Here is a 23,607-nt window from a genome sequence, read left to right on the forward strand (position 1 = left end):
ATCAGTTGCCCTGGCTGCCGATCTTACGCGGGCCGCACCTCGAGGTCTCGCAGGCCCCATTTGGCATGTTGGACGCCCCTGCCCGATTTCGGGCGGCCCCTTGGCTTGGGCCCCCCTGCCGCCGGGGCCCGGTCGCAGTCGCGACCCCTGCGACCCCGGTAGTTCCGCCACTGGGAGGAACCAAAGGTACATTCCATTAACATTACTATTGCTTAACTAATTACAATATCAAAAGACAATACTTACACTATACAATTTACAATCCTACGGATAAACAAATTAAAAGACAATACATACAATTTACAAAAAGACAATACTAACACTATACAATTTACAATATCAAAAGGATTTTCTAAACTGATACCACTGATAATCAATAGTGTCTGTCATTTACATTTGCTGTTTAATGTGGATATCAAAAAGATGTAAACTGTGGTTAAATTAAAGTCACCGCCTGTCCTTCCTGTGAGGATGTAAATTCAACTGGCCAAATGTTGTTTAGTTATGTCAATTCACTTTAACTCCTTTTACACCCATAATGACTGGAATTTATATTTTTAATATAATTATGTTATACTGCTCCCTAAGGTGTCTGACATAGTCTGCATGCTACCTCCACAGGCAGATGTGGTTCCTGTATTCGAAAAAGGTTCAAACTCTGTGCCCGGAAATTATAGACCTGTGAGCTTAACTTCTGTGGTTGGGAAAGTATTTGAAGGCTTATTAAGGGATAATATTCAGGAATTAATTGGGAAGAACAGTATTATTAGCATAAATCAGCATTTATGAAACATAGGTCCTGTCAAACTAATTTAATTGCATTCTACGAAGAAGTAAGTAGAAGTGTAGATCAGGGTGTCGCAGTGGATGTAATCTACTTGGATTTTGCTAAGGCGTTTGACACGGTTCCACACAATAGGTTAGTATTCAAACTGAAGGAAATTGGTCCAAATGCAAATTCTTGTTCTTGGGTAGAACATTGGCGTAGAGATAGTGTGCAGAGAGTTATAAATGGTACATTTTTAAGCTGGACAAAAGTGGTAAGTAGTGTCCCTCAGGGTTCTGTTCTGGGACCAATTTTATTCAACATATTTATAAATGACCTGGCAATAGGCGTTGAAAGTTATGTTTCTGTGTTTGGTGATGACACTAAACTAGGTAAAGTAATACAGTGAGAGACAGTACTGTGCTGCACAGGGATCTGACTGGGGGACTGGGCACACAAATGGCAGGTGAAATTTAATGTAGATAAATGTAAAGTTATGCACTTCGGGGTAGGGAATGAACAAGCAACCTACACCCTTAACGGACTACCGGAATTTAGGGATGACAACAAATTTAGGGATGACAACAAATGAGAAAGATTTGGGAATTGTTATAGACAACAAACTAGGCAACAATGTGCAGTTGCTAATGCCAGTAAGGTATTGTGTATAAAAAGGGGCATAAGTTCGCGGGATAAAAATATAATTTTGCCACTGCATAAATCAATTGTAAGGCCACACCACATAAAGGGTGCAGAGGCGGGCTACAAAATTAATAAAAGGAATGGAGCACTATAGTTATGAAGAAAGGTTAACAATCTGTTTAGTTTAGAAAAACGGCGCCTCAGAGGGGATATGATAGCATTATATAAATATATTTTGGGCCAATACAAACCATTGTGTGGAAATCTGTTCATAAACAGGACTATGCATAGGACACGTGGTCATGCGTTTAGACTGGAAGAAAGGAGATTTAGGCAGAGGAAAGGGTTTTTTTTTTTTACAGTAAGGACAATAAGGATGTGGAATATTCTGCCTGCATAGGTAGTTTTATCAGAGTCTGTACAGATGTTTAAACAGCAACTGGATGAATACTTGGAAAAACATAATATTCAGGGATATAATCTTTATTTATGGGGAAACAGCTTATCGATCCAAGGAGAAATCTGACTGCCATCTTGGGGTCAAGGATTTTTTCCCCTGGTAAGTGCAAAATTGGAAAGAGCCAAACTGGGTTTTTTTTGCCTTCTTTTGGATCAACAGCAAAAAATTAACAGATATAGGAAAGGGTGAACTTGCTGGACGCATGTCTTTTTTCAGCCTATGTAAGTATGACATAGTCTTAAATTAGAGGGGCAAAACGTTTAAAGGTAACAATAGGAAATATTACTTTACTGAAAGGGTAGTGGGTGCCTTCCATCAGAAGGGTTAGATATTAATACAGTGAAGACATTTAAGCAAGCATGGGAAGGGCATAAGGCTGAGCTACAGATATAGGAAAGGCTGAACTTGATGGACACATGTCTTTTTTCAGCCTATGTAACTATGTAACTATGTAGATATAGGATAAGGCCAAGGACTGAGGAAAGTATTCAGAGGTTGGGCAAACTGAATAGGCCATCACTTTCTATGTATTAGACACATCCAGACAACATTTACAAATGTTCCTCAAACTCCCATCCAGAGGCCAACTTACTATGCTGCCTCTGGTCCTGCCCCCAGATCCAAGGATTTTGGAAGACTCTTCACAAATATGTAACCACCTCCCTAAAATGTCAACGCCTTCGTGGACCTTGTTTGGTTTGTTCTTCCAAACTGACATTTCATGCCAAGGAAGCAGATGGATGGACGCAGACAACCCCACTGCTAACCACACCTCCTCCCGGCTGCAGCGGAAGTTGTCTATGCAAATCGCTTAGAGCTCTACACGCTGCCCGGACTACGCACCGAGGACTCAGAAGCTCCGGTAAATTTGGAGGAGGGAGGGGGAGAGAGTGTTAAATGGAGGGCATAAGCCATTTCTGGATGCCATGTATACTCCCCTAGTGCACATACATGATATAAAACTCAGATTGTTTGGGATTATATCTGTTTTCTATGGAATGACAGGGGAATGACAGTATTGAGTGAATGCCCATAGGATATAATGGGAGAAAATGTAAACTTGTTTTTTTTAGAGAAATCCATCTGACATATATCTTTGTCATATATACTCCCCTAGCACAGCTATAGATTCTAAAACTCATATCAAGTGGAATTATAGCTGTGTTCTATAGAATGACAGGGGAATGACAGTATTGAGTGACTGCCCATAGGATATAATGGGAGAAAAATGAAACCTTTTTTCAGACAAAACCCTCTGACATGTCACATAGATCTTTGGCACATATACTCTCCTAGTATGGACACAGGATCTAAAACTCATATTAAGTGGGATTATATCTGTTTTCTATAATCCCACTTACTTATATCCTATGGGCATTCACGTTTTGAGTGAATGCCCATAGGATATAATGGGAGAAAAATTATACTTGTTTTTTTTTTTTCATCTGACACAATTTTCTTTTGCTCTTTTTCCTTCATGGAATCTATGACTATCACTTCCCTGGTATTAAAAAAGACTACACCAAGGCATCAGCGCTGTTCGGAGCCCCAGGAATCCGTGTTAAAAGGGAACCAACAAAATGTCTTTGTTTAAGGCGAAGTTTTCCCCCAAGAAGCTGTAGAAAATGTCTGCTCTTCATCGCACCAAACTTTGGTAAATGTAGGTGGGGCACATCAAAATCTTTTCTGTAAGATTTCTCTGGCAGATGAAGTTGCTTATGGCTTCTTCAATAGCTTCATCACAAAGCCATTGTCCAGGATCCAGTGTTTTCAAAATCTGTTCTTTTACTGTTTCTAGCAATTTGTTATCTGAATCTGTTGGCGGCAGGTTCCAGGGGGTTAAGTCATCCCATGCAACAAGCTCATTCATTTCATGCCCTTCTTTTCTCGGTGTGGAGTGTTTAGGTCGTTGGTCCAAGGATTTGATGGAACTATCAAACTCAATTATGGCTAAATGACTATGTGGCCAGTATAACTGAGCTGCAAAAGCAAATTCTGCATTTCTCACCACTAACTAAAGTAAACCATCTCATACTTACAGGCAATAGGGAGCAACTTCGAATAACGTAAACATTGCCCTAGTAAATTAGATAAATGGTTTAAATGTTATAATGAGGCTTAAAGTGATATTTATTAACTGAGATAGTGGGTTCTATCCAATTATGTGAGATAAATCAGTTATTGTTTTTTTGACTAAATATGTTGTATTTCCATCTATGGTATTCAATGAGCTGAGATAGATTAATTTAAGCCTCTGAATAGAGCTGGATATTTCAATATGCTGATTTAGACATGTGTTAAGCTGGACCAACCTAGGCTTATTCGGTTGTTAAAATATTGACAAATTAGCCCTGAATAATACATAATTAAATTGGTAAGATTTCTTTAAAGGACGTGATTAACCCCAGCATTTATTTTACAATGCTTTCCCAAAAAACTACCAGATAAATTTCCATCTTTATTCAACTATGATTTCCTACCAACTCATTCAGTGCATCCCCACAAATTATATATTGAGTTTTTAGAGGACAAGTAGGATCTTATATACACAAACCATTTAATATTGAAAACAAATTCTAAAAAAATGCGAAAAACACACCATTTTTTTCCACAGTTGCTTCTATTAAAAAATATACATAGCCAGTGTAAAGTAAGTAGAATAAAAAAAAAAAAAATCTAACTTTATTTAGGCATTTGCCTTGATTTTGGAAACACCCCCTATGCCTGGTATTTATATTTATTTTGGTAGTTACTGGGCAAAATATGAAAGATGTGCATCACTGTTTTCAAACATATATATATACTGCATTTTCCGGCGTATAAGACAACCCCCAACTTCTGCAGTTAAAATATAGAGTTTGGGCTATACTCGCCGTATAAGACTACCCCCCTCTACCGTTCTGCACTGTTAAGGAGGATTGTTAAAGCTTACCGTGCAGACGTTCACCGGCGAGCGTAAACAACCTCCGCTGCCGGCACGTCTGCACGATGTGCTTTAACAATCTCCCTTGCCGGGACTCCCCCCGTGGGAATTCCGCTGCTGCCCCATTATAGAACCGAAGGAAAGCGTTCCCACTTGCTGCAGGACTCTGCTGATCCCTCCGGGGATAGCAGGTAAGCACTTACTCTTCTCTACCCTACCTGGGGTATAGCAGGCTAGAGCACATGGCCTACCCCCTTCAGAGGGTGCCCTAGTGCTGGAAGACAATCCTCAACAGAGAACCAGGAAAAACACATGAGGGAAGTAGAGGGGAGGGGTAGGCCCAATCTGCCTCTAGAAGGTAAGAAGGAGAAAATTGCTTCCGGTGGCAAATAGATGTTTTAGCCCCAGAAGGAAGGAGCACACAGTTTTTTGTCCTACAACTTTGGCCGTTGTATACAGAAATGTTGGCAAACATGTTTATTGGAGCAAAATTAAATAAAACCACCTTTTTCTGTAGATCTGGAGGCCAGTTCAGCTGTTGGCATGCGATATTTAGAAGACTACACTAGACTGAGTTGATTCTTTATAGCATAGAGGCTTAGACACACTTTACTATAGGATAGAGACGTTTCATTTTTGATAAATAATAAAAACAAACCAAAAAATATGTATTGGCGGACAAATATAGTAAACATTTAATGTCATTGTCACATGCTTTTATTATTATTACTACAAGAGAGGAGGAAAGAATAAGTTGAATAGATAGATCACATAACTCACTGTACCCTTTCCTCCCATAATTATATTAACAGACATGGTAGGACTTCTTTTCAAAAAGATTTGTTTGAGGAAGGTTTAGGAACACAAAAAGGATTCCAGGTATAAGGAGGGGTGATCAATGCTTAACTCGATTTACAGAGGTGAATGCAGAATTAATCACCGGATTGCAATTAAACCAACATCCATCAGCTTCTGTATTTTCTGAGCAATAACTGGGTTCTTTAAATGTCTAAAATGGGAAGAAAGACAAATAATCACTGTACTAACCAAAAAAACGACTGTCAAGACATATGCATGCATGGTTCAAGTGTAAAGCAATAACCAAGGGACGCATAAAATAAGAAATAAAAGTGCTGCAGGAGGATGGAGGAGCAGTATCTGTTTAATACTAGTTCTGTGTATTTGTACAGGTGGCCTTTTGTAATTAACATGAGACCTAGATCTACAGGGAAAGTCTGCATGACTTACTCGCTAAGTGCTTGTGGGTCCTTCTGCATCTGCTCCAGTATTAGTCTCATGGCTGGGTCACTCATTATCTGTTGAACATCAGGATCAGCCATTGCTCTGCGTTTCACATCCTCTGGACTGTCGTTCCTATGGTACTGTGACATCATGCATCTCTGATAGCCATCAACTGCCTCCTGTGTGGTTTGGTTACAGACAGACAAGAGTCTCTAAACGTTAGCTTGTGACATTTTAGAGGGGGAAAAAAGCCAAGGCAAATGTAATATAAGGCAAATGTAATATTTACTAACAGACAAAGTCAAGACAAAGCAATGGAAATTCCATTAAATACATGGTAATGTGTTTACATGCACTAAAGAACATCTTATGTCTGTTAATTCTTTTTCTTTTCAAAAATACATTGGTCCATGTATCCTTAGGGTAAAAAAAAAAGTGTCAAAAAAAAAAAAACAAAAAAAAAAAGTCAGGTTATCATAAACATGCTAAGTAGTTGTCAATAGGTACCATTAACAACCCTATCAAGCACAACTTAACAATTATAACTTCCAGAATGTAAGATTTGCATCTTTTTTTTTTTTTTTAAACACATATGTTTAAATAAACATTTTTCAAAACACAATACAGTTGTCACATTGGAATAACTGCTCGAGAAACCTTCTCCATGTACAAACATTGAAAAATACCGCATAGTAAAACTGCAAGTACGTAAAGCAGGAAGTAACATAAGTTATTGCGATATCAACACTAGAACTGAATACCGTATTTGCTCGATTATAAGACGACCCTGATTATAAGACGACCCCCAAATCTTAATATTAATTTAGGAAAAAAAGAAAAAGCCTGAATACAAGACGACCCTATAGGAAAAAAGTTTTACCAGTAAATGTTAATTCATTTAAACAATTCTTTTAATAAAAGCTATGCTTGAGAAAAATATTTTGGTTTTATTTCCTTCTATTTTCCAACCTGCCCCCCAGTTATGCACATCTGCCCCAGAAGTGCCTTATACCCCCTATATGCCACTGTGCCCCATGATATGCGTTTTAACCCTCTAAATGCCACTGTGCCCCATGATATGCCTTTTAACCCTATATGCCACTGTGCCCCATGATATGCCTTTTAACCCTATATGCCACTGTGCCCCATGATATGCCTTTTAACCCTATATGCCACTCTGGCACTTAGAGGGTTAAAAGGCATATTATGGGGAAGAGTGGCATATAGGGAGGTTTAAGGCATTTCAGGAGGCAGAGTGGCTTTAAAGGGGTTAAAAGGCATTTCACAGAGCACTCTGCCTCCAGAAATGCCTTACACCCCCCATTTAACACTCCCTCTCCCTCCTCCAAACTTACCGGTGCTTCTGAGTTGGGGGGGCGCATAACACAGGACGGTCCAGGTCCCCTGCATCTGAGCCCCAGGTGCTTAGTCCGGGCAGCATGTAGAGCTCCAGGCGAATCGCATAGAGCTCTACACGCAGCCCGGACTAAGCACTGGGTACTCAGAAGCACCGTTAAAGTTGGAGGGGGCATAACAGGAGGATGCAGGTCCCCTGCAACTTACCGGTGCTTCTGAGTGCCCAGTGCTTAGTCCGGGCAGCGTGTAGAGCTCTACGCGATTGTATCGTGTAGAGCTCTACGTGATTGTATCGCGTAGAGCTCTACACACAGCCCGGACTAAGCACCGGGGACTCAGATGCACCGGTGAATTGGGTCGGGGGTTAACACGGGAGGATCCAGGTCCCCTGCATCGCTGCGGGGGATCTGGATCTTAGTCTCATAATCAGACCTATTTGAGGTCTGATTATAAGACGACCCTGATTATAAGACGAGGGTTATTTTTCAGAGCATTTGCTCTGGAAAAAACCTCGTCTTATAATCGAGCAAATACGGTATAAGGGAAGAAAAGCAGTCACCACCCCCTTACTATGAAGAAGGCGAACCAGTTGAAACGTCTGACTGGACTGAAACAGATTGGCTACATGTAAGAGGACTGTGCAAATGGTAAAAGTCGCACCTGTGATTTGAATTAGATGATTTATTAGTCGACCCCAAAACATGTTTGAATATTAATTTAGAAAAAAAAGAAATGGTCTGAACATAAGACTACCCTATAGGAAAAATGTCTTAGTAGTAAATATTAATTAACATGTAAACTATTTGTTCATATTTAACCCCTTAATGACAAAGCCCATACATGTATGGGCTCAAAATGCATTGTTTTCAATGGGTTTAGGGACCGCCCATTGACATTAACCCCCTCCGGACCGGGACGTACCTGGTCCTTCCTGGTCATATGTCACCACCAGACCGGGACGTACCAGGTACGTCATCCCCAAAAACCACCCCCACAATCGAGTGATTCTGTAGGCTGAAAACACGATTGCCAGAGGCAGCTTCAGAAGGGGGTTGAGTGTTGATTGGGTCCCCACACAAGTGTGGGGACCTGACACAACATCTCCCTGCTGCCTGATCGCTCCATGAGAGCGACAGTGCAGCGTTAACCCCTTCAATGCCGTGATTGCAGCATTGAAGGGGTTAACTCCCTTTTGTATGGGACTCTGCTGCTGGTGCAGCAAAAACGAGCCCCCACAAGCCCTTCGATGACTCCTGTAGGCATCTATAGACCAGCAATTGCGTCCCAGCAGCCAGAACCACCTTCAGGGACAGGGGGAGAGGGGGTGTGCCTTATCACTCCATGAGCGCGACAGTGCAGCGTTAACTCCTTCAATACCGCAATGTGTGACACAATTGCAGCATTGCAGGGGTTAACATTTGTCCCCAGCTTGTAGGGACTAAATATCAGTCAATGTTGTGCTCCATCAGCATTGAAATAGTTAAAAAAAAAAAAAAAGTCCAGGGCGCTTCCAGGTCAAATGCTGTGAGTTTAGTAAGTCGCCTGATGATGATCAGATCACTCCTACCTAGCCGATAGGAGTGATCTGATCATTATGGCAGCCCCTCGATGACCCTTAGAAAGAGAGAGGGGTCATCTAGGGTAATTGTGGAAAAGAAAAGAAGATACATAATTACCTGATCACTTGTCGGTGACATTTTAAGTCACTGATTATTGATGGGTCTGCCTGGTCAATGTCAGTGGCCTAAACTTGTCACCAACAAGCCTGAAAACTACCCTAGTTGAATACCTTTACTTGTCTGCTGTTCATAAAAATATACTTTTATGGGGTAATTTACAGTGGGGGGCTTCCAAAATGTCCCAAATGGGATATGGGCCCAGTAAACCAATTTCTGAAAATTCCAAATTTGAAAACTAAAATGCGCATGTTCCAGTTTTGCCCTCATAGCTTCCTCAAAAAATGCATGAACCAAGGCCTTGTTGGAACCGGGGGATGTTGGTGAACATAATTTGGTGTTTTTTTTCTGCAGCTGCACATATTCTATACAAAATATAATATGAAATCTAATGCAACATATGAAAAAAAAAAAAAAATAAAAATAAAAATATATATATATATATATATATATATATATATATATATATATATATATATATATATATATATATATATATATATATATACACACACATATACATATACATACACACACCTCAAAATTTGGCAGCAATTGTCGATAAAATCCGTGTTTGAAAAGAGTCAAAATGACCCTAGTTGTATACCTTGTCTTATCTACTGTTCATAAACAAATAATTTTGGGGGGATAATCAGTATCTGTAACAACTATTGCAGTTATTAGACTACCATGCCAAACTTGAAAAAAAATTACATTTTAAAAAACATGATGCATGTCTTGCAATATTTGCCCCTATACTGGTCAAAATAGATGAAAATCATGGCCATATTGGGTGGTTTCCAAATCAGGACAAGTTAATGAATATATTTTGGATAATATTTTCCCATTGGTTCAATGTGTGTACAATTTGTACGTATACAAAACTGTAAAAAAAAATAAAAAATGCGTTTTTTTCACTTTCCCCCCCACCTTTTCCAGTTTATTTCACACAAAACAATGTACTACCCAGCTTAATATGGTTTCAAATGAAAGCCCTACTTGTGCTGAAAAAAAATCAATATATGATTTGTGTGGGTGCACACATGAGAGAATTTACAGTTGAAGAAAGACATAGCAAAAACACAAAAACGGCTCTGGTCCTTTAGCGACACGTTAGTATCAAAATCCCGGTCCTGAAGGGGTTAATAAAAACTATGCTTTTTTGTTTTTATTTTCTTTTATTTGCCAACCTGCCCCACAGTTATGCAAATCTGCCCACGGCTTGCTACTCTGAAGAAAAAAAAATGCTTTTTCTTTTTGACTTTTAACACCAAATGCACATGGACAATTGTATTTTGTATTAATCTGTGTTTTCAAAGTGTATTGTGGGGAATTGCACACTAGTCCCTATAGCAGCTGGTGTATTTCACTGGGCTCTAACAATATTTATTATTTTATATACGTTAAAAGGGACCAGACCCATACCTTACAGTTGGAATCAAGATCAAGAGCCTTCTGATAAGCATCCATAGCTTTGGAGTAATCTTTCATAGCCTCTAAGGCTGCCGCCTTTCGAGTATAGCCTTTAACTGGGAGGGAAAAAAGAGCATCAGTCTTAAAATACATGAAATAAATTTCCACTATGTAAAAGCTTGCCTTTTACTTTACTCTTTCAGCAGCTTACCAATGTCAAAACGCTTCTGTAAACTACTACGGAAATTCTCATACGCCTTCAGATGTTCTTTAGTTAAAGGGGAACTCTCCTATTACTCAAGTAGTAATACACAACTACAGACACTTAAAAGTATGTTCCACACCTTGCATGCTATTTAAAGCATATGATGGCTGAGTGTAACCTTATCAATATTTTTTCGATTTAAGTGCAGCTATTCATTAGAATCCTCTACACATTTTGGACAGTTGTCTATCCCTCCTCACAGTTGGCCAAAGGTATCTTCTGTTCAGCAGTGTACATACATGAAGTACTCGCCTCCAACTGGTTTCAGTGCTGGCTTGCATAAGTTTTCCAATTCATCTGCACACATGCATGTTTGACATACCCACTGACTTCAGTGGCAGTACATTCTTGCCAGTGGACTTTAAGCTGCATCTCCACAAGGCAAACAATTTTTTTTTTTTACATGCATTTATAAACATATAAAACATGCATATTAAAGTATATTTTAGGTAGCTTAATAAGTAACGAAGTTATTTTTGGAAGCAGCATGATGCCATTGACAAAATCCAATGTCCTAATGTATATGAAAAGGGTAGGCTGGCCCAGGAGCCCCCCCCCAATGAGGACTGACCCACTTACAGAGGCATACATGCAGCAGTGTCACAGTAATGCAATGTTAGAGTGAATGAGAAAGTGATTGTTTATGTGTCAGCACATACGTTGGGGGTGCATGGGGCCAACTCTGCCATTTCCTTTTTTTAAAAATATACAAGTCACGCAAATAAATGAATATGTTAAGACTTACTAAATGCAGGCTCCAGTCGAATGCACTCTTCGCAGTCCTAAAGAAAGAAAGGAGGTGGTGAATTGCTTGCTCTTTAAGACATGCTGCCTTACATGTTATTTTTTTATTTATTTTTAAAGAAAAGATGAAATTTAGGTTGATGCAAGCTATTTCAGGGAACCAGCACAATTTCATTTTCTTCATACACATGAATTATTTAATAGCCAAATGCAGCTCTAAACAATAACCCCTGAACAGAAATGATTTGAAAAAGTTAACATTTACAATGCTGATAACTGATATTATGGCACAGGGTTATTTCGTTTAGAGGACCCAAAAAACATGCAAAAAATGCAAAATGGAACACAAAAACACAACTTTAGCTGATTTTAGGGAACTTAAGTCAGGAAAAAACAAAAATTCCTATAATATGCTTACCTTGAGGGCCAGCTGAAATTCTAGGAGCTTGGTATAGCACGCAGCTCTGTTGCTGTATAGCTTAGCATCTTGTGGATTCCTCTTAATCGCCTCTGTGTAATGTTTCATAGCTTGAGGATAGTCTCCTACACAAAGACAGGTTCACATTTAGTTGTACGCATTCACACATTATGAAACTATGCACAATTTAGATATTGACTAGTGCTCTACCAGGACTAGAACAAGCGCTCTAAGATTGCTTTCTTTGCTGAAACGGTGTTGCTTTAATGTTGAGGCATTTAGCAACAATCGCAATCTACAGCAAGGGCCCCATGTGGCCCCTCCCCGGGGTATAAACATCTGCTGTGTATAATATAGCAGAGGACGCATGATATAGAAGAGTTTAGGAGGCAACCAAATGCCCCTATGGCGAGGTATTAAGTGTCAGCGAAAATACATCCAAGGAGATTTAGCCTCTTGCAAGATGGAGGCGACCATAAAAAAAAAAAAAAAAAAAAAAAATTCCAAGAGGATCTCTCCAGAACAATGGAGCCCAGCTTTCTAATCACAGTGTGATTAGTAAGATATAAAAAAAAAAAAAAAAAAAAAAAAAAAGAAAGAAAAGAAAGAATTTAAACAAAAAACACCATGACAAACCTACACATGGGTAGTATCAATGTACTCAGGAGATGTTGCTGAACACATATTGGGATGTTGTGAAGTGATATATGCCAGGAGCTATAAATTTATACCTGAAATACAATGTGTGAAGCTGCTGTCTGGACTGTGATTGATCAGCAGCTTCAGATTTTTTTTCTTCCAATTTTAAATTACTGCCATTAGGCAGTGGTCAGCTCCAAGGAGGGAGAAGCCAACATTTCTGCATGCTACTATTGTAACCTCTGATGCCATGTGAAATAAGATATCAGTGGGCTAGCATGCAGGTAGTAAATACTGATCCCAGATGGCATTAAGGGGTCAGGGACTGAAAATCACTATAGAATACACCATCAACCCCCCATAAAAAATGTACAGCACATAAGAACCATCTTGCTGTATAACCCTCAAACCATATTTTGTCTGCACTTTGTTACTGTTTTCCCTACAATGGAGTCATTTGCCTCTTAGTCACTGCTGATCGGACTACAGCTGTGAATAATCCCCTCAAGCCTATACCATCTTCCTACATTTTCACTAATATTAAATTACGACGTCTAGTTTATACTACTCGGATTGCCTTTGCCTTGTGAAACTTTCCGATGTCTGTACTGTCTATAATAACCCCTTAAGGACAGAGCTTTTTCATTTTTTACTTCTCTACCCTTCATGACAACAACTGTTTTATGCAGTCCTCATGTTTAGCTGTAACTTTATCTCTCATTTAGTGTACACACAAAAAATTCTACATTCCTTTAGATATCAAATATGTTTATCATATGCAATTTACTATAAAATATATATGCCCCCCCCCGGTTTATTTGTAAAACCTTACTCATCTACAACAGCTAATAAAAAAAACCTGCTAAATAGATTTGAAGATTTGTTCTGAGTTTAGAAATACCCAACGATTTAGTTTTTTTGCAAGTTATACGGCAATAAGTGTAAACAGAGAATTTTTTCACAAATCTGGTCATTCTGCCCCAAGTCCTATTTGGGACACATTTGAAGCCAAACAATTCCATTCAACCTTGTCACATTGCGATAGTAAGGGCTCATGACGTGCCAGGCACGTAAACTGACGACGATGGGTTACAAAAAACACACAAATATGGATAAGGCAGTGCCATGGGCTGACCTTTTTGGAAGCATTCATTTCCCTTATTTTTTTCTTCTAGTGCAAGATCTGGATTAACGTAAGCAAGACGCTCTTGTTCCTTTAGAATTTTCTCTGCCTAGAAAGTGGAAGCAGAGTCAATATCCATTAGTGATAAATTAACAATACTCCATACAAGCATAAGACTAGCAGAGCTGCTAAACATTGGCACTTTATCCCTGTACTAATATGTTTCCCTTTACCTAATTGTAGTAAAGGGGAAGACCCACTGAAATATATTTTTATTCTCCTTGAATACAACAAAAAAAATGTAGATCAGCACTGACAAAAACCTGGTTTTATCTCATTTAGTTGTATTCTTTAGGTATTAAGTAACCCCGCATCTCCTTTTTGTCTACCTGTTGGCATTTTTTGAGGACATCTGGTGTCCTGTGCTCAGCCAACGATTTGTTGTAGAACTGGATTGCATCCTTATGCTTCTCCTCCTTGAAGTACGAGTTTCCAATACGTGCATAGGCTCTGCAAGAAATATAAAATAAACCAGTACTAGGACAAATTCGCACAAAAAATAAAAAAAACATTGCATGTGTCTCTTTTGAGTATGAACTTGTTCAGTTTTCTTTTCACCCCCAGAAGATGGATATGAACGTTCGAGGTCCTTACTTTGGTGACCTTTATGCATAGAATCTAGCCAAAACATTGCTTCTAGTGTTTGTGACACACTATATTTTTTTTTTGTTTCCTCCCATTGTGTTCAAATGAACTGAAGTGGATCATTTATCTTTATGTTTATCGTATGGTATCTATTTGTATACACCTTGTACATATTTTGTATTTTACCTATGTTTGTAGAGAGTACCCCATAAGTTAAGAGTTTTAGTAATTTTAGGTATATAATAATTTGAAACACCACTAGCACCAATTTGCTACTATATGCAATAGGTTCCAAAGTACAAGTCTATCACCACCAACTGGTTATATCAGATACGTTTTTAAAAACTAGTAAAATATTGTAATCAGTAACTCAGACATACATTTTCCCAAAGAGAAATCATTTTTGTGAAACTGCCATTTATACGAATATCCTATTCACGCGCCATTCGAACAAACAAATGGATAACCCCTTACCACAAATGTGCATGTTCATGTTAATGCTATTAGTATGGTCCTGCTAGCTCTCCTTTCATGGCCTTTAAAGGACATCTGTTGAAATAACTTGTGTAATATCAAAAGGAGCTTAGTGAAAAGTCAGATATTCTCATGTACAATTCAGTACAAAGGATAACATGTTAAAAGAGGTCTTATGATGGAAAATCGGATAATTGCCTTAATACACTAGCATAGATTCCATAATATTAAGTAATTAAAACATTGTTATTAAACATGGGTAGTTACTTGTAATATTTTATGTGAGGTATTAGGATGAAAACAGCAAGTACTTTTTAACCCCATCTTTAACTAGGGCACCTAAAAACCTTTTTCAGCAATGTGTACAGTTCTCACCCATGCACCAACACAAATATATTAAGGCTGCAACTGTTATTTTCATAATCAATTAGTTGGCCAGTTAATTGCCACACTGCCTCCCAGATACACCAGATATGCCTTATATCCCCTATATGCCTCCCCAGATATGCCAGTGCCCTCTGATATGCCTTATACCCCAGATATGTCACTGCCCTCTGATGTGCCTCTCTGCCCCCAGATATGCCATATACCCCCAAACATGCCCCCCAGACTCCCCCCCCCCGTGCTCTAGACTCCTTGGTGTCTAGTAGGGGCAGCCGGTGAACGTCTGCACGATGCATGTACACAACCTCTGCTGGTGACTGGCACTTCCGCTGGAGCTTCTACGACTGAGCACCGGAAGGTCATGTGACGCTGGTGCTCCATCATAGATGCCCCAGCAGAAGTGCCAGCAGTAGCGGAGGATACATTCTCGCCGGGGCTTCTATGGTGGAGCAGCGGAAGGTCACGTCATGCTGGTGTTCCATCATAGAAGCTCAGGCGAAAGTGGAGGACAGTAGCGGATGATGTCTGCGCGCATCCTGGGCACGATAGGAGTGTGATTGCCCCACGATGTGCCCCCCCGGGATATGCTGCCACTCTACCCCCCCCGAGATATGCTGCCACTCTACCCCCACCCCCCCGAGATATGCTGTCACTCTGTCCCTAAGATGTCCCCCCCCAGCCAGACTTAACGGTGCAGACTCCACAGGGTCTTGCGGGGCCGGCGGGGGACATCTACGCATAATGCATATTAAACTTCCGGTGCCGGCACTTCTTAAGGAAGATTAACGTACAATGCGCAGACGTTCACCGGCTGTGGCGATGCGAGCATAAACAACCTCCGCACGACGTGCTTTAACAATCTCCCTTGCCGGGACTCCCCCCGTGGGAATTCCGGGCAAGGGAGATTGTTAAAGCACATCGTGCAGACGTGCCGGCAGCGGAGGCTGTTTACGCGCATCACCGCTGCCGGTGACCGTCTGCACGATGCGCTTAGACAGCCTCCCGTGCCGGCACTCCCCCCGTGGAAAGTGCTGGCAGGGGAGGCTGTCTGAGCGCATCAGAGAGTAGGATGCAGGTCCCCTGCACCACTGCAGGGGATCTGTATCCTAACCCTACTGCATGTCCCGGGCGTCGGGCGATAGACCCCGAATATAGGCCGCACCCCCGCTTTAAAGACTTAAAGTGGGGGGGGGAAGTGCGGCCTATACGGTATATAATTATATTTTTTTGGTGTGCTAACCATTTTATTAAAAGCACGTTACACCAGAATTGGACAAAAAAGAAAATGCAACAATATATATAATTAACAGCAACCACACTCCTATCATGCCCAGGCAGCTAGCACATGCAGTGTGAATACAGGCTCCCTATGCCATGCCACCCCCCCTTCCTGGGTAAGTATTATCTTTATTTTTATGCTCATTTGCCCCGTGTTTCTTCTGTTGATATATTAACCCTTGGTGGGGCAAGTAGAATTTTTGCGGGATCTATTAATTATGTGCATTCTTTAATTTGTGGTTTTTTTATGTCTGTAATATTTGATTTATTGTTTATATTGTCCATATATTTATATTGTATTGTGTATTTTTTTGTCTATATTTAATAAATATAAAAAACCTATTTTAGCGATGTCAGTTTTTCTTATATCGGCAGGGGGGGCATAAGACATATCAGGGGGCACAGTGGAGTGGTATCAGGGGGGACAGTGGCATAAAGGGGCTATAAGGCGTATCGGGGGCACAGTGGCATGAAGGCGCTATAAGGCATATCAGGGGGCACAGTGGCATCTCGGGGTAAAAGGCATATCAAGGGTAAAATGCATATCAGGGGGCATGGTGGCACAGTGGCATATTAGGGGACAGAGTGGCATATAGGAGGTATAAGGGGACACTGTGGCATCTGTGACATATAGGAGGGTTTAAGGCATATATAGGGGCAGAGTAGCATATAGGGGGTATAAGGCATTTCTGGGACAGAGAGGCAAGCTGGGGTGAGATGTGCATAACTGGGCAAAAATAGTTTACATGAATATTTACTAGCAAAGCTTTTTATGGTATTTTTGGGTTCTTGTTAAAATATAGCTTTAATTCTGTCAGTAAAATAAGGCAAACCGTGAAATGCCATTTTAAATTATAAGTTTTTATTTTAAATAAATGAAAAATTTGCATATTTTTTTTTTACCCGATTAATCGAAAAAATAAGTCGGCCAACTAATCGATTATGGAAATAATCGTTAGTTGCAGCCCTTATATACACATGTTGCGTGACTTTTCAAAGCTGTCAGACATGCCTGCTTTTGTGCAAATCTTCCTACAACTACTTGTATCCAAAATTAATTTTCATACATTCAAGGTCTGGTAGTCATCATAGCTTTTGGTTATTACTACAGCACACAATAACAATTTTCCCTCTATTCCATCATCAGTACAGGACAAACTGTTATATCATAAGTCGTACGTTCCTCTCTCAGTATGAATGCCTATATGACCACCCACATGAGAAATACAAGGACAACAGCATCCAATGAATGTATATTTCAAATGGACTCTCGGGCTACAAACCATAGGTTCCCCAGACCTTATACTAGAACACAAGGTCACTGGCTTCTAGGCACTAAAAAAAGGCTATGAATAAGAAGTGAAATCCCTCAATAGCTGTGTCTCAAGAGCCTTGTCAGTGACAAGGGTCTAGAAGTCTGGATGGAGGAGAGAAACCTCAGAGAGAATAATGTGTGGGAGATGACACCAAGGTGTGCAGCCACAGTCAGAAGTTTGGACTGAGCTAAGAGGCCAATCTAAAGCGATAACCAGTAAGACTTCTTGGAAGAAGAGGAAAGGTATCCAGACCAGTAAAAGCATGAAACACATTAAGCTTGATTTTTTGGTTCTTTCCTACTTATGTTCCTGTATGCATGCTTTACACACAATAAATCTTTGAAGCAAGTACAGCGTTTTAATTTTTTTTTTGATCGTTGGTTGATGCTATCTTAAAAGCACTATGTGCTTTGTGTCAACACCAACTGATACTTTCAAGTTGTAGTCAGATTATCCTATTTTAAGTCTACAACATATGGTCCGGTAACCTAGAAACCAAACCCACTTTTGATCATGCCACAATGCCATGAGGTCTACAGGCAAAACTCAATCTGAGTGATAAATAAAGTTTGAAAAAAAATCAAGATGGGTAAACCATTCTTCCAGCTTTATGTGCTGTTAGGTTTGTAAATCTGCCTCCTTACACTCGTGGAATATAAATGGCAGACATGTGAAAACCTGAACTCCTGTAAAGAAGTGTTCTTAACATGTTGTTCCCTGTGAATTTATATCACACACTCAAACCAGTAACACAGCAGCACATTACAGGTTAGATACTTTGCTACCCTGCACGGGAGAGCGAGGGAAGAGTGACCCAGTATCAAGTTCCAATTTAAAGTCTGAAGATTCCTGCTGAAGATAGTCTGCATTCTTTGGTTATTGTACATCAATGAAGGGTCATTATAACTATTGCCCTGAACATCCATTTTGAAAGCATGTTCCGATAAACATTTCTTGAGCCGTGAGCGACAGCAGCGGATTCCTCGTATGCTATCTGACTAAGGGTTTTATTATTTCTTCATACATGTAAACTACTACCACCACTACTACTCAGCTCCTAATGACTACAGCGGGAGTTTTATCAAGCATACGCAAGAAGCACAAATTCTGTGCTTTTGGTGCATGCAGCTGCTTAGGTTGAGGGAGGTAAGAGGAAAGCAGAATTCTAAATTCCTCATACTGGTAAAAAAAAATAAAAAAATGGATGCATCATGCAGAAAAATAAACTCCTGTATGCATTTAACATGAAAATAGTGCTGGAATACTCCTTAAATAAAGATTGGCCTCCATTCCAGTGATACGTTACACCCCCTCCCTATACCATACCAAAACGCCCCCAAAAGATGACTCACTTGGCAATTAGCCGGTAATCCTCTCGATTTTCCCTTCCAACTTCAATGGCTGTCTCACATAGTTCTCTGCACTTATCATAATCTCCTTTTTCAAAGTATACAGCTGTAACAAAAAACCCACATCTAGTTCATTAGTGATTACGATAACAATACAAAATATAAACAACTATACATGGAGATCTACCCCAAAGAACCAAAATATTTTGGGCTGACCTTTTGTTGCAAGCAGGGGCAGGGTCAATAACAAAATATGTCTCCATATAAAGCAATACATGGTTATTTTTTGAGCCAGGGAATACTAGACTATACATGAGTAACTGAAGGGCTGCCACATGCAAACTTACCTGCCTGGTTAGTAATGTATGTCATGTTGGTTGGATCCAGTTCCTGGGCCTGTCCATAATGTTTCAAGGCTGTCTCAAAGTCTTTCTTTTTATAGGCTTCATTACCCAATTCTTTCTCCTTCAGAGCCTGTATATAAACACACAAACAAAAAACTATTTGCTACAGGTTTGTAAAATAATGGTTGAGCTTTTCATCATGATGAGCCGACCCAAGTAAGCTTCTGCTGCAAGAAAAGCTGAACTGGCTTGGCAAAGAACAGTTAAAAACTGTGGCGATTTCCAAGAAATCCCTCACATGCATTATGCAGGAAACACTTGTAGCTCACATTTTCTTGCATTAGATGCTCATAGGGGTTGAAACATTTAATGCAAAGTGACAGCAGAATTGAAATGTTCAACCTTAGGCAAACATCTAGGTTTGATCATCTTTTGGTCAGTGAATTGTGGTATGAAGTCATTTAAATTAGGTCCTCCATGCACATGTTCTGCCATCGTGTTGCTATTGCACTGGCTGTACATGTACACAAAAGAACCACCATTTAAAATTGTAAGGCAAGTTAATCGTTTGTACAAAAAAAAAAATTATTAGAGGTTTAATCACTAAAGGGAAAGTTGTGGTTTAAAAACATTGACCACCCTACACATTATACAGGGCCTAATCAGTCCTTCTAGGTGGAGCAGCCTGTCAATATTGACCATTCACAATGAATAGTGATGTTACAATTCTCCTGCCAAATGTCTCTATAGTGAGCAGACCCCTGAAGTATAACACCTGTTAGGGGCTTCAAAGTAGAAGCTCTACTTCCAAATTTGATGTATCCTGGAGAGCAAATTTACGGATTGTTGGGTATGTCGTTCTTCTTTATCCCTGGATCTATACTTCGACAACCAACAGATCTTTAACCCCTTCATGACAAAGCCCGTACATGTATAGGCTCACAATGCAGTTTTTTTTTTTTTTATAGGTTTAAGGACAACCCATTGTCCTTATGGGGTAAAGAATACAGCTACAGAGGAGGAGGTCACTTACATGTTTCTTGTTCTCAGGAAGGTCTTCTTCCATTGGCTCAGGTTTTGCCTCTTTCTTTGGTTGAGGCGGTGGTGGAGCGGGAGGTTCTTCCTCCTCCTCCTCAACATTCCCAAGGTCAACTCCCAGTAGCACACTTAAGGTTGTCATTACTCTAGGGTCTTGTAGCTTTCTGGAGAGTTAAAAGCAGGAAATGCACCTAGCTCAGTCAACTTCTGCAAATTAAAATGTACCACTTACAGGCAATTAACTTTACAAACGCTGTCAATTTCCAGTCTAGCAATCTCTAATTCACTCACTCATTCTTCCACTGAAGTTACTGCTCTGCATTGAACTTTTATGAAGCTGTGTGTTTACTCACGTGCCAAGATCAGAAGGCTTGTTCCTTAGCTGTTCTATCAGCTCCCTATAGCTGGGGTCACTAAGCAGGGAGCGTGTACGAGGGTCAGACTCCAGTTTCTGGAACAGGTTTGGAGAGTTGAATGGATTCATAAATTTCCTCTCTGGTAAGACATTAAGATAAAAAAAAATAAAAAATAAAAAAAAAAGTCATGATACTACACATCTGCTTAACCTACGTTGAATTAGAAGTCATATATAACAATACCTGCAAGCCTGGCCTCCATGTTTTGTAAACCCTCTTTCAGTTGTGCATTTGTGGGTTCATGCCTCAATCCTTCTTCATATGTTTTCTTTGCTTCCTCATAGCGATTAAGGAACTCAAGAGCTGCTGCTTTTCGAGAGTACCCCTGCAGGAGTTAAACATATGAAAGATAGCATACCAAACTAAGTTTTATTTTGTACTGTATTTGCTCGATTATAAAACAAACATGATAAGACGACCCCCACAAATTTGAATACTAAAAAGCCTGAATGCAAGACTACCCTATAGGAAAAAGTTTTACTAGTAAATATTAATTCACATGTAAACTATTTTTTCATATTTAATAAAGACTAAGATTGAGATGTATTTTGTTTTTATTCCCTTTTCTTGCCAAACTGCCCCTAGTTATGCCTTGTACCCCCTATATGCCACTTTGCCCCCAGATATGCCTTATATCCCCCTATATGCCACTCTGCCCCCCCAGACTTGTCCCCCGTGCACCAGACTCCCTGGTGTCTAGTGGGGGCAGCCAGTGGACGTCTGCGCGACACGCATAGACAGCCTCCACTTCTGCGGGGCTTCTATGACTGAGCGCCTTAAGGTCATATCACGCCAGCGCTCCATCATAGGAGACCCAGCGGAAGTGCCGGGCATAAGCCGACGTTTACTGTCTGCCAGAGAGGAGGATCCAGGTCCCCTGCAGCGCTGCAAGGGATCCTCCTCTCCGGCATCCAGTAAACGTCTGCATGATGCACGCAGACTACCTCTGCTTCTGTCTGGCACTTCAGCTGGGGCTTCTGTGGTGGAGCATGGGAAGGTCATGTCATGCTGGCACTCTGTCATAGACGCCCCAGAGGAAGTACCAGCAGTAGCGGAGGTTGCCAAAGAGGAGGACCCAGGTCCCCTGCAGCACTGTGGGGATCCAGATCTTAGTCTTATAACCAAACCTCTATTTGAGAAAAAAACGTTTCTTATATTCGCTCAAATACGGTAGGTAACAGCTTTCATAATATCAGTAAACATTTGTCATCTCACCTTGCCCCAGTCAGGTCTGAGCTCCACAGTTTTGCAGCCATCTTCCAATGCTTTGGCATAGTCTCTCTTTTTGGCATAGGCTGCAGATCGGTTACTATAGAGGACATGGTTTTTGGGGTCTTGTTTAATGGCTTCGGTATAGCACCTCAGCGCCTCTTCCAGATTGCCCTCCGCAAGAGCTTTGTTGCCCTTTTCTTTTAACTCATTTGCCTAGTGTTAAAAGCATAGAACAAAAACAAATGCATATTGCTTCAAACATGAATGTGCGAACATTTCCCATATCCCACGAAAGTTTTTAACCCGACCACGGCTCAGTCAGGATAGCATAAGATGTAAAGTGACGGAATCATTGTAACAACCTGCGCTCTTTGGCAAAAGTGCTATATGGGGGTATTTGCAATGTTTTATACGACTTGCTGAAAGCCATATGGGTTTGCAATTAAAACACAGCACCCCCACAAAAACACTGCATATAGATGTATAACAGCTTACAGCACGCATACTAACAAAGAACACACACACACACATATATATATATATTATACACACACAGTATTAAAATTAATAATTTCTACTACTGCTTTCGGACAAACCTTAGATGTCAACTTGGCAAGAGGCACATCTACCATAAAGAATACATAACAGACCTTTAGAACTCTATACACAGCTTACACCAGGGGTGTCCAACCTGCGGCCCTCCAGCAGCTGCAGGACTACATATCCCATACTCTTCTGCCAGCCCGTTAGCAGAAAGAGCATTATGGGAGATGTAGTCCTGCAGCAGCTGGAGGGCCGCAGGTTGGACACCCCTGGCTTACACCATTGTAGCGATACAATCCCCATTTTACAATAAGTGCCGCCCACAAAGCATAAGCATGAAAAGCCAGTTTAGCCATAAGACGTTACTCCCCCATTATAAACAGGATAAAGCAGTACGAACGACATATTTCCCCTTTACTAAGTTATAAAGTCTACACCCTTACAACAGAGACAGGGACAGGGACAATTTTAGAACTCACAGGAGTAGCGGCCCCGTCACGAATAAACACAGCAACGTTAGCAACCAACGTCTCGCTGCATCTAAATCGTAATATGTCTAGTCAGAAAAGTAAGAGGCGTTACATAATTTTACCCAAAGATAAAGCCAACCACCGCGGCAATCCTGCCACAATACCCACCAAATTAATAAGGATACATAGTGGCCGCAAACCTGTACGAAGAAGCCATCACTTGACCCAGACTGTAAATTTACCAATCTATGACATTTAGCCCAGGAACTAATCCTTACCGTCTCCATAACCACTCTCTGCCTCCTGCCGCCCCACGCGTCTTTCTCGAAGCTACTAGAATATGACAGTTAAAAGACCGCCCCTCCTCAAGGGCGGGCCTCCTCGTGTAGGCCTTAAACCATCATTCATTTCTACTGACTTCCGCGTCTGCACCGTGTGTTGCCATGCGCGTGTTAAACCCGCCTGCAAAAA

General features: G+C 40.5%; 1 protein-coding gene across 1 annotated transcript; it reads right to left on the minus strand.

Moving 5' to 3' along the window:
* Window positions 1-5,485: 5,485 nt before the first annotated feature.
* STIP1 (stress induced phosphoprotein 1) lies at window positions 5,486-23,569 on the minus strand. The gene is made up of 14 exons (XM_053448677.1): window positions 23,415-23,569; window positions 22,127-22,336; window positions 21,095-21,236; window positions 20,849-20,990; window positions 20,491-20,659; window positions 19,461-19,587; window positions 19,117-19,219; window positions 14,057-14,177; window positions 13,680-13,776; window positions 11,906-12,030; window positions 11,489-11,525; window positions 10,491-10,594; window positions 6,040-6,212; window positions 5,486-5,800 (listed from the first exon to the last, which is right to left on the minus strand). Exons 1-14 carry the CDS (start codon window positions 23,421-23,423, stop codon window positions 5,728-5,730), a joined length of 1,632 nt encoding a protein of 543 aa, XP_053304652.1. The 5' UTR covers window positions 23,424-23,569; the 3' UTR covers window positions 5,486-5,727.
* Window positions 23,570-23,607: the final 38 nt, after the last annotated feature.

The sequence above is a fragment of the Spea bombifrons genome, chromosome 10 (genome assembly GCF_027358695.1).
Source record: "Spea bombifrons isolate aSpeBom1 chromosome 10, aSpeBom1.2.pri, whole genome shotgun sequence".
Lineage (NCBI taxonomy): Eukaryota > Metazoa > Chordata > Amphibia > Anura > Pelobatidae > Spea > Spea bombifrons.

What these genes read in the sequence shown, in the direction of transcription:
- STIP1 (XM_053448677.1), bottom strand. An exon ending in GATTACCGGCTAATTGCCAA is followed by an intron (nt 14,178 to 19,116) that starts GTGAGTCATCTT and finishes TATTTCTTGCAG; the next exon opens with AGCCTATGCACGTATTGGAA. An exon ending in TCGACTGGAGCCTGCATTTA is followed by an intron (nt 10,595 to 11,488) that starts GTAAGTCTTAAC and finishes TTTCCCTCCCAG; the next exon opens with TTAAAGGCTATACTCGAAAG.